Here is a 12,327-nt window from a genome sequence, read left to right as displayed (position 1 = left end):
GCCAGATTTAAAAAATAAAATTACTGACAGATATAGGGTCATTCCTACCATCTCGCACCAAACCTATAGGGCCATCCTACCAAACCAGTGTTTGAATTAAACTTCCGAACTAGAGGGGGATGTTTTTGATAAATATATGGAAAGAAAATTCTTATTCCATGTAAAAATATCATGTTATTTCTGCGAGCCGGGCCGGGGATAAACTTTGACGAGAGGGGATTTCCCCGCCATCCCCCAACATTAATCGCTAGTAGTAATGTGAAAAAGATAGAAACAACAGAAATATCACATTTCGCAGCAATAGGGAGTCTTATTCGCTTTTCAGACCAAAAACAGAAGTTTATGTATTCGTGCGCGCCCGCGTGTATGCGTTTGTGTCGCAAAATAAAGTCCTAAATCGATGCTGTAATAAATTTCCAATTTACAAAGCTTTTCTTTTTTAATTATGTTTAGAAACTAAACAAGTCTTTAATTCTGAAAATCAACCTTGAATAATAATAAATCTTACAAAATGTCTATTGCCCCAATCACTTTTTTGTTCCTGGAGGCATTTACGCTCAACTTAGAAAACTCAATAAATGTAAAATCACTAAATATACAATTACATGCAATTCATAAATGTTGCGAGACTGCGAGAAGTCTCGCGAGACTTCTCGTGCAAGACTGAACCGAGTCTCGTCTAGCTCTCGTCTCGCATGGTTTAGTCTCGTCTCGCGTCTCGCATAAAATTTTTACTCTCGTCTCGTGTCTCGTCTCGCAAATGCGAGACGAGACGAGACTTCTCGCGTCTCGCGTACATCCATATTCCTGAGGTTCACTTTCGCTCTCCGAGGTACTACACTCAGTAGAACTGTCGAATTCTTCAACATCTACGTCGAGTTGTATGTCAGTACAGTCTTTATTATTTGCTTTATCACAGTAGTCTAGCAGAATTTTTCTGGAGTTTTTCAAACATTTTAGCAAAATTGGACAATTCAGATTTCTGATTTTCATGTTAAACTAAACATTTTTCAGCTATCTCCTGCAAAGCACCTTCTGGAATGTGCTAAGGAAAAACCGACCCTTTCCAATGCAACCATCCACGTCCACAAACTCCATGTTTCATTGGTGACTAGAAGGGACCCTAGCCTATTCTTCCGGGACCCGATTTCTGGGGACACTAGGCCCCGAGATCGATTTATGACATCACCGTTGTGCTCAGGGGCCCACAATCTTTCCATTGTCATGTCCGAAGTCCAAGAACTACATATTTCATTGGTGAATAGGGACCCAAGCTCGAAACTTCGTGGCCCGATTTCTGGAGCTTGAGGCCAACTTTCGGACATCATCGCTGTGCTCAGGGGACCATTATTTATCGCCACCAGTCGCGTCCAACAACTCTACTTCTAACACGGTTTCTTTACCGTAGGAGAATCAGCTCCATGCTCTTTATATGTTACCGATTGCGCATCATATTATTGAACACATAAATTATAGACGATATTACATTTTCGAATTAATAACTTACATGTATTTTTGAGACTTTTTTATTGTTTTATTGACTTTTCAACAAACAAAGCTACAAGTTGGGCAGTGTGTCGTAACCTTTAGTCTTTCTTATTATACTTTAGGTTTCTCTGAATAATATTTAACACGTTAAATGTGTTAAAATATATTTATTACAAAGCTTAACTACCAGTTGCTGACTACCCGCTCACTACACACACAGACTACTCTACATCTTATGACAGGCAATGTTGCCAGTCCTACATTACATCTTCCCCTTTTGAAACTTAAACAAAATCATTCAACCAAACTGGTTTCCTTATTAGTCTTTTAGATCTACGAACTCCTGTGTCAGTTTCATTTACACTATCTTGCATTGTTACTGTGTCACTACCTGGAACATTATTACCTGTAATCCTTTTATCAGTCACTACTTCACTATTAACATTACTTTGTGAATCATCGTGTGTAACATTTTCTGTTTTACAATTATCATCATCCTGTACCGTTATAAATTCAGGTTTATTGTATGATTTTCTTAGATGAATTCTGTTTCTTCTGAGAACTCTGTTATTAATATCTTTAACAACGAAAGATCTGGGATTTGCATGTACGCTTACGATTTGACCTGGAGTCCAAGTTTGACCTGTTTGTATCAGACAATTGTCCCCAGGCTTTAACTCTACCAATTGTTTTGATTGTCTATCATAATACCTTTTGTCTTTGTTTTGTTTTTCTCTTAACAATATACCTACATTCTCTTGTACTTTCGGTTTTAATAATACCTTGTGTATAGGCAACCTTGTTTTAAGTGTGCGGCTCATTAGAATTTGGGCCGGTGAAAGCTCACTGCCTAATATAGGAGAATTCCTATACTCAAGTAAAGCTAAATAATACTCTTTTCCTTCCTCGTTACACTTTTTAAGAATTCTTTTTGCTATGCCTACCGCTTTTTCCGCAAGACCATTTGATTTTGGATATCTTGGACTACTGTTAACAATCTGAAAACCCCAGTCTTTAGCAAATTGTTTACATTCTTTTGACCCAAACGGAACATTATCACAAACAATAATAGCTGGAATTCCATGCGTCATAAAAATTATTTTGAGTTTTTCTATCACTTCACCTGAGGATTTTGAATTTAACGGTAGCAGTTCCAACCATTTAGAATAGTAATCCATTAACACAAGAAATGATTTACCACCATATTCTAAAATATCTAGACCTACCTTCTCAAAAGGTAAACTTGGGATTTCATGCGATTTCAGTGGTTCTTTACAATTTGATACTCTGTATTTTTCACAAATTCGGCATTTCAGAACCATGGTTTCAATATCAGTTGATAATCCAGGCCAATATACTACTTGCCTGGCCCTAGCTTTTGTCTTTTGTACACCAAAATGTCCCTGGTGTAACTGATTGAGAATCTCTTTTCTCAACGTTGTAGGAACAATTATCTTATGATTTAAGAAGACAATACCATCCTCTACTACAATTTCATGCCGTAATTTGTGGTAAAACCTGACTGACTCATCGAGCTGTTTTTTATCTTCGGGCCAACCTTCATAATACATGTTCATAATTTTACACAGAACCGGGTCCTTTTTTGTTGCTTCAATTATTAGTTTTTTCTTTGACTCAGTAGCTTGTACATTAGCAGCTAAACTATGTATTACCTCTGTAATAAAATTATCTGACTCCTCCGTTTCATGCAAAAAATCACGAGACAACAAATCAGCAATGTACATTAGTTTACCTGGTACATATTTCAATGAAATATCATACCTTAACAATCTAAGACACATTCTTTGTAACCTACTTGATGATATATCTGATACATTTTTCTTTACAATAGCCAATAATGGTTTATGATCTGTTTCAATAGTAATTGGTTTGCCATACACGTAGTAATGAAACTTTTTAACCGCGTGCACTATACTCAACAATTCTTTTTTAATTTGAGCATATGATTTCTCTACTTGAGTAAGGCTACGTGAACTAAACGCTATCGGGTGGCCATCTTGCATTAGGCAACAGCCTAACCCTTGGCTTGATGAATCACATTGTATCACTATTTCTTTCTTTGGGTCAATGGTACACAAAACCGGAGCAGTTGATACAATCATTTTTAGTTCATTAAATACTTTGGTGTGAATAGGTAGCCATTGCCACTCTACATTCTTTTTTAACAGTTCCCTTAATGGAGCTGTGATAGTTGAATATTGAGGAATAAACCTACTTAAATACGTAATCATGCCTAACACCCTTTGTAGCTCTTTCTTATTGGATGGAATACTCAACTCTGTGATAGCTTTAACGAAATCATTGTTAGGTCTCATAACTTGCTTTTAAAAATATACCCTAAGTATCTCACCTCACTCACTTTATACTGAAGTTTTTTGGGATTAAATTTGACATTAAGCTGCCTAGCTCTATCTAGTACTTGCTTCATTATTTTATCATGTTCCTCCTCTGAGTTTGCTGCAATTAACAAATCATCAGAATATATGACAACACCTGGAATGTCACCAAAATAATTCATGTTGAGCTTCTGAAATATTTCCGGGGCAACTGACAAGCCAAATGGTAATCTTAAAAATCTCCAACATCCAAAAGGAGTACTGAACGTACATAATTTGCTTGAGCTCTCATCTAATTCTACATGATAGAACCCATTTTTCCAATCCAGAACACTAAATACATTTTTATTACTTAACCTTGCACTAACTTCCTCAACTGTTGGAAGCAAAGAATAATTTCTTTTCAATGCCTTATTTAGATCCTTCGGATCTAAGCACAGTCTTAGTGAGCCATCTTGTTTCTCAACAATAACTAAATTACTAACCCAGCCACTAGGATTTTCCTCTTTACAAATGATCCTTTCTTTTTCCAACCTACTTAACGCATCTTTTAATTTTGGCTGGATTGTCAACGGTACCCTTCTGGGAGGTCTAGTTATAGGTTGTACCTTTTCGTCAACCGTAATATGCAATTTACCAGGATATTTACCAACACCTTGAAATACATCATTGTTGTGTCTTAAAAATTCATCTTTGTTTACAACATTTACGGGGTTTATTGACACACGTTCTATTAACCCTAATTTCACACAACCATCTAGAGCTAATAACGGTTTGCATGCATTATTGTTATCCTTAATTAAAAGAAAATCTATGTTCGCTTTTACATTTTTGAGTACAACACAGATTTACAATACCCAACGGTTTTATTTTTGTACCACCATAAACTTCCAACACCACATTTGTAGGCCTATATTGTACTTGTGAGTCAATTTGCTTGTAAACCTGTAATGGAAGAATATTAGCTTCCGCTCCCGTATCAAGCTTGAGCTTAACGTTTTGATCTTGAATTTTTACCATTTCAGTCCATTCACGCACTTCCCCCACTTGTGTAACTGAACAAGCCTGGGCAGACGATATCACTAACAAATCACAGTTTTCATCTTCCGACTGAATTTGGTTATGTTGTACTCGCTTTATCGCCTTCATTTTGCACCCCACTGCAAAATGGTTGTAGCCCTTGCACTTCCTACACTGCTTACCAAACGCCGGACAACTTGCTTTACTGTGTGACATGTTACACTTTTTACATAAATACACTAACTGTGAAGTACTGTCACTTCTACGTGCCTTATTTTTATATTTTTCTGTACCCACCTGCTTTTGCTTTTCTACTTCTTTTGCACTTTTTGTCGCCGCTGCAGTTTTCTTTACGGCTCCAATCGAGGCATCATTTTTATGATGTATTAGTTCAGTTTGTTGTTTACACAATTCCGCTGCTTTTCCTATTTCTATGGCTTTATCCAATGTCAGTTCTCCAGCCCGAAGCATGCGCCCTTGTACTTCTTTATCTCGAACACCTAATACAATACGATCTCGTATTATGCTATTTGTCTGCTCACCAAAGTCACATGTCTTCACTAGTTTCTTTAGGTCAGTCACAAAGGAATCAAACGTTTCGCCTTCTTCTTGTATGCGGGAATTAAACACATAACGTTCCACCACCACATTTTTGTGCGGAATAACATATTCCTCAAATGCTTTGAGTACTTGATCGTAATTGTTACGTTGTTCGTCAGTCATATTAAACGTATTAAAAAGTTCAACTGCTTCCTCACCTATTACATTGAGTAATATAGCAACCTTTACGTCATCAGCCTTAGCACTATGTCCTGCAGCCTTCATGTAGATAGTGAAACTTTGCTTAAAACGTCGCCACGAAGCTTGGATATTTCCCTCCAATTTTAATTTTTCTGGTATGCGTGCAGATTCCATTTTCGCAATGTTCTGAAAATCACTTACTCGCCACAGAACAGCTATATTATTAATAGGAACTTAATGCCCACCTGTATACTGGCGTATTTTCACGACTGCGCCATGTGTCGTAACCTTTAGTCTTTCTTATTATACTTTAGGTTTCTCTGAATAATATTTAACACGTTAAATGTGTTAAAATATATTTATTACAAAGCTTAACTACCAGTTGCTGACTACCCGCTCACTACACACACAGACTACTCTACATCTTATGACAGGCAATGTTGCCAGTCCTACATTACAGGCAGGGGTCCCTTTTCTCTAGGGCTCCTTCGCTAGCGCTGCGGGCCCGTTAGTTACACCACTGGTTACTATGAACGAGAACGGAGTTTTGAAATAGTTATAACTAATCGAGCAATTACTTAAGTGATTTTGCAGAGGGCAGGGCCCACCCAGAAATTTCCGGGTATCCGGGAGGCCCAGCTCGCCTCTGATGCTACAAGAATCGTATTATATAGCGCTTTACTTTCTTACTATATTTCTACAAGGGAAATGCTTTTGTGTTCACCGCGGTGGTTTGAAACTGAAGAAAGCTGTAGCGAATAGAGGCAGTTTGATGATTATGCTGCCGAAAGACCATCATAAACAAGATAAGTGTTCGAGAATTTTTCTTGTGACCTAGTCGCCGGTTCTCAAGCTTAGGCACCATAATAATACAATTTCATACATAAACCTTCATAGTTTTATTTTTGATTTAACTTACTTAGGAGCCAGACTCCTATTTCCAATCGCGTTGACTACGTGGTGTCCAGGATTTTTCGAGCCTGAACAAGAGGAATATTAACAAAAATGCATTATGTGTTACTTATGTTGTTACTTTGAAACTTCAGCTTTTTCTTTTCAGTAACCTCACACGAGATAGTGTTCTAAGTATACAAACATAAGTTTATTTATAATCTTTCTCCCCTTCAGATAGGCCCGTATTCACGCGAAGCAGCCCCCTAAATTTTTACTGCCCCTAAAATTTTCAAGGTAGGCTTGCAAACAAACTATAATATGGTTTGACTAGCCCCCGCCCTCTAACTTCTACCGGGCCCACCTACATTTTTTAGAGCGGCTACAAGCCTGCCCTCAACTCTGAGATGATTAATGTTTGGTAAATGGTGCTACATTTGGAAAATATTATATCCTGAAAGTATTGTGTTTTGTGTTCTGAGGTCCACAAGTTTAAAAAAAAAAGTTATAAAAGCAAACGTTGAAGAGTTCAGCCTTTGATAAGTTTCGTCCACTAGATTGATTTCTCTTATATTGTTTCACTCACTGGAACAAAATTTTCTGTTCATTACTCGTCATGACATATCAGAAACATTCATTATTAGAGGACACAGTGGATCAATAGTGGAGCACTCACCTCTAGTGTGAGGGGTACCTGGTTCGAATTCAAGCCATATGAATTTGTGGTGGACAACATCGTGTCGGTGGGTTTTCTCGCGATTCAGACATTTCCTCCCACATGATCATTTCACCGATTCTTTTATAATCATTCACTCTCATTAATCATCCGTCTCCCTTTGCCTACAGGACATACATATTCGTGGAACATAAAAGTAGAAATTTCATTTTATTTTATTCAGTAATAAGCCACTGTAACTAGTTTATTATCATTACTGTTATACCACATCTGTTTATTTGTTGATCTAAATGCTAACTCAAGTGCTCAAAACACTTCAGTCAATTTGTAAATGTTCACGGACTAATATAAACAATTTACGAGTATGTTACATGGGCTAAAGAAAATGACAGTAAGCGCGAAAATATTATGATGAAATAATATTGCTAATGTGTAAAGTAGTTCGATAATAGCGCTGGTAAATTATGAGCATTATATATATGTATGTGAGCATTATATATATATATATATATATATATATATATATATATATGTGTGTGTGTGTGTATGTGATACCATGAGCACAATAAAGAGCATTTATCAACGTTTAAAGATACACAAGTCATTTCACAATTTATTTCAATAATAAATATGATTTAATTGTTGTTATACCAATCTTTTGTGGACTCATCGTAACCTGGAAGAATTCTAATAAATTCTATCTGAAACTAAGACGGAAATCAGGACACATTTTGTACATATATTTACAAAACGAGGCGAGAAAATTTTGATTCGAAACAAGACTTTTACAAACATTTACGACACGAGACGACAAAACCTGAATTCTCATCTCGCCTGGAGGGCAACGCTATGAGCAAGAGAGTTAGAAGTCAAATATGCACGATCATAGTTCATTTAAGCTGCATTAAGCTGCAAATATACCCAATGTTGCATTGGGGGCGGAGGGTGAGCGTTTAAAGTGGGGTGCCTGACAATTGAATGTTCCTTATAACTCCAGCGAAATTCAGAAAAAATCTCTGAATTACGTTTAAAAAAAAGAAGAAGAAAGAAAACATACAACATACATTTTCAGGGTAGATAGGAAGGTGAGGTGACACCTTGAATAGACTCGTTCTTGTGACTAGAGTTGTAAGTTCGATTACTATTTGTAATTTGTGTTATTACTTTATTGCTTCATCAACGTTGCATGTAGCGTTAAAGCTAATAATAACTTCTTGGCGAAATCACGTGTAAAATTTGAAGACCGAGTTAGTTCTGTAAATTCGCACACAGATCGAGGTAACGAAGCCAGAGTAATGTGCATATCTCTCTTGAACAAAGAAATAGTTTCTCTGCTCTGGCCATCCTCCCTCGTAGAGTATTCGATAGCAAGGTGGTCTGAAGATCTTGTAGTCCACGGATGGATTCCCGAGCAGAACCATTTTTAATTCTTGAGCACAAGTAGAAAAGTAAAAAAAACGAAGCGAGACGCAAGAAATTTAGAGCTAACAAGTAAGACCGAACCAAAGGTATGAGTCATTACGTGATTTGTTTAAGAACAATAAAATGGAAGAAAGTTGTTTTGTCTGTGTCTAGGAATGGAGCATAAATAAAATAACAAACTACACTTCTGTCCAGAATTTCTGTCGCATAAATAAAAATAGAAATATATAAATAGAAATAACTTTCTTTCTTGATAGAAAATTTTAAATGTCTTCTTAGAAATATGCAGAAAAAGGAAACCACATATTTCCAAAAAATTATTTCTGTAAAAAATTAAGAAATGAAGAAGTTATAATTAATAAAAGAAATCTCCGAAACTCATCGCCAAATTCTAAGTTCCATTTTCGTAGGCGTCGCAAACGCATGGCGAAATTTACTGAGAGAGAGGAAATTTTATGCTTTATTAGAAATACAAGGTAAATCTTTCATAATGTTAGTTATTGCCAGTGGCGTATTTACGATTTTGTTTCGGGAGGGGCTTTGCCTGGAAATGTGAAAATTCTGTAAGATATTTCATTTACTTTACTATACTAAGTAAGATTTCGGGGGGGAAGCTTAAGCCCGGAAGCCACCCCCCTAAATACGCCACTGGTTATTGCATAGCTCTAATAATAATAGATATTAATCACCTTGTACGTAAACAAAAAAAAAATAAAAGGAAATTAGCCACAAAATATGCGAAGCGATCACGCAGTTTGTGGTAGTTAATTTCTAATATATGTTTACTAAGAGAATGAACCTTAACGTACCTTCGTTACCTTCGTAGAGTAGGCGGTTAACGTACACTCCCCTAATATTTTGTTTTTATCCACGATCGTCAGTTCGAACCCCATACCCTACGCTTTCTTTTCTTTTTTTCTTTTCTTTTTTTTCTTTTTTCTTTTTTTTTTTTTTTTTTAGAAAAGCTTGATACTGTTAATTTCTTAAACAGCAATGTTTTGTTCTAATAATGTTGCTTAGTATTATCGCCTTCATTCTACTTTATTTGAATATTTCCAAATAATCCAGAATTACGTCCTTTAAGTAAAGTATTACAATTATCAAGAATTTTATAAAAAGATGAAACTTCATTTCTAATCATTATTCTAGCCGGAAGGGGAAACCTTTGAAATAGTAATTAACATATGACTGAACTTTAATGAAACATTACTAAAATAAAACATTTACTCCGAATAGTCTCTGCAAGTAATTTGTAGAAAAGGACAGAAATAGTGAACATAAACTATTAGTTGTCAATTAAAAGTGTAGTAGCGATAGCTCTAAACCCAAGTAGAATATTCACTCTTTGCTTCATGAAAATAATAAACATTTTACAAAAATAATAATCTTTTGGCTGTATCGTAAATATTTTAGTAAATAAATAAATAAATAAAATACATGTTATGAATAATTTAATCACCGTGACTCCATAGCTGTTTGCGAGGGTGAAGATGATGAATATTACTACAAACTATTGCAAAGCTAGGGGCCGCAGTGGCCCAGTGGAAAGCGGTGGGTGTAGCTGAACAGCCTGAGGTGTTAGACTGTACTGTTGTCAACGGCTTGAGCGGCTCGGCTCACGGCTGTCACCACCAAGCCGAACCGAGAACTGAGCCGAGCCCACACCTCACCCTACCAAATCGGCTCGAGTCCTCGGCTCAGTTGTACCAAACCGAGCCGAACCGAACCGAGCCGATGGCTTATTCCAACCGAGCCGGCTCGAGCCAATGGCTCACCTGAGCCGAGCCGAACAGGTCCGGTCGTTCATCGCAACCGAGCCGGCTCAAGCCAATGGCTCACTTAAGATGAGTCAACCTAGCCGGCTCGAGCTGTTGGCTCAGTTGAACCGAGCCTTGCCGGAGCTCGAGCCTAGCGGGTTTACATCATTATTAGACTGATGATCGTGAGGTTTTCGAGTCCCTCTGTAGTAGGAAGGGAAGAATTTTAATTGTCCTCGATGTTTCTGGATTTATCCCTCTGTCGATTCTAGGATTCCTGAAATGTGATTGAAATAGAGAATAAATCAGGAAGTTATAACAAATGTATAGCGGTCACCTCTGGCGCATACAGTCCCTGGTTCGATCTCAGCTCGCGCCAAATGAACTTTGTGGTGGACTGCCAAGTGCGCCAAGTGCGTGTTTGTGTGGGTTTTCTCAGGGTTCTCCTGTTTTCCCCCACTTTCTTTATTCCACCATTTCATTGATTTTACATAACCACCGCCTCCTTTTTCCTAGTTGGCGTAACTATGGAACGTAAAACTTTGATTGCTTTTTCTGTTTGTTGTTAGAGGTAAATGACTGTAAGTAAAGTACTGTAAACAACTGTGAATAGAATTTTGTATCCTCAGATAAAATATTAGCTTTCAACCCGTCTCGTTGGTCTAGCAAGTTGCATGGTCGCATTTGGTGTATGCGGTTCCGGGTTCTATTCCCGCTAGAAAACAAAAATTAATTACTCTTTCATTTACTCTTATTGTCTATTATTTTTAAGCTGAAGAGCAAAAACGTGAAAAATTAAACTAAATAATTCCGTTTCGATATTTTCCAGTGATTTCGTTGTTTCAATCATTAATTGTTGTGATCGTACTGTATACTATCATCTGTATACAATTGGCTTGTCGCAGCTGATCCGAATTTGAATGTGGTCTTTTCGTTGTTGTTCAAAGATTCAATGCTTGTTTGTGTTAATACCTCACTACTGCTGTGGCAAACTGTCTTTCCTTTAGGCAGTTAACTGCGCGAAATCATCTAACCACTAGCTTGTAGCTCGTGCCTACGTGTTCTGTGTTGTGCTTAGCACAATAGTCTGAATACGAATAAAGCAATATTTTCCTTTCTACATGAAGTCTATCACACAAATCAAATATAGGTGACTGTATTTAGAAACGACAAAGTTTTCACACGTCATTCACTACAGACGAACTTCTATTATCTAATTTTGATTGCTGGCAGGAGTTAGTGGTTTATACTGAAAATTGCCATTAGATTCACTTTCGGTATGAGACTTCTAAACTGTGCTATGCATAAGTATCTAAAGACATATAGAACAGCTATGTCCGTTTGTCCGTCCATCTGTTGACAGGTGTCATAGGAAAAACTGTAAAAGATAAAGAGATAACGGATCTTGCAATCGATTCACCGTCCCAAGGATAGGTTTCATCTCCTCTGTTTACTCTCTGTTGAAATCGGAAGTTGTTCAAGTTAATCATTTCCGGTTTCAACGTTTATCTACATAAAAAAAATGGTTATTAGATAACAAGTGGTTTTCTGCAAACGATTCAGCGTTGCAAAGCAACGTATCATGACAATGGCGAACACTCTACCAAAACCGGGACTGGTTTAAATTTACTAGTACTTCCGGTTTCAATACCGATTTTCGTAGAGCAAAACGGTAAGAGATATCGAGATATAGTATTATCTAATCTATTCAGCTTCCCAACAGTACGTCCTATCTTCCCTTAAACCATCTATTCAAACTGGTCGCGATTCGAATTAACAATTTCAGATTTCAATCTTTAGCGCCATAGAACAAACACAGTAAGGGATAGCGAGTAATGGCTTTCTGATATGGATTAAGTAACCAAGGAACAGATTCTATCTCTCATCTTATTAATCTGTGGTAACCATTATTTATAAATAGCCCCATGCCGTAAGCGTAGTGGACCACCGATGGGCAACTAGCGACATTTTGCCA

The 12,327-nt window shown here is 37.0% G+C and overlaps 1 protein-coding gene across 1 annotated transcript; it reads right to left on the bottom strand.

Annotated features, from left to right (window-relative positions):
- Positions 1-3,820: 3,820 nt before the first annotated feature.
- LOC145672599 (uncharacterized) lies at positions 3,821-6,035 on the bottom strand. The gene is made up of 2 exons (XM_081741759.1): positions 4,703-6,035; positions 3,821-4,608 (listed from the first exon to the last, which is right to left on the bottom strand). Exons 1-2 carry the CDS (start codon positions 5,778-5,780, stop codon positions 3,821-3,823), a joined length of 1,866 nt encoding a protein of 621 aa, XP_081597885.1. The 5' UTR covers positions 5,781-6,035.
- Between the last annotated feature and the right edge of the window lie 6,292 nt (positions 6,036-12,327).

This window comes from Thermobia domestica, chromosome 16 (assembly GCF_964235325.1).
Source record: "Thermobia domestica chromosome 16, izTheDome1.hap1.1, whole genome shotgun sequence".
Classification (NCBI taxonomy): domain Eukaryota; kingdom Metazoa; phylum Arthropoda; class Insecta; order Zygentoma; family Lepismatidae; genus Thermobia; species Thermobia domestica.
This window is presented reverse-complemented; position numbering and strand designations above follow the sequence as displayed.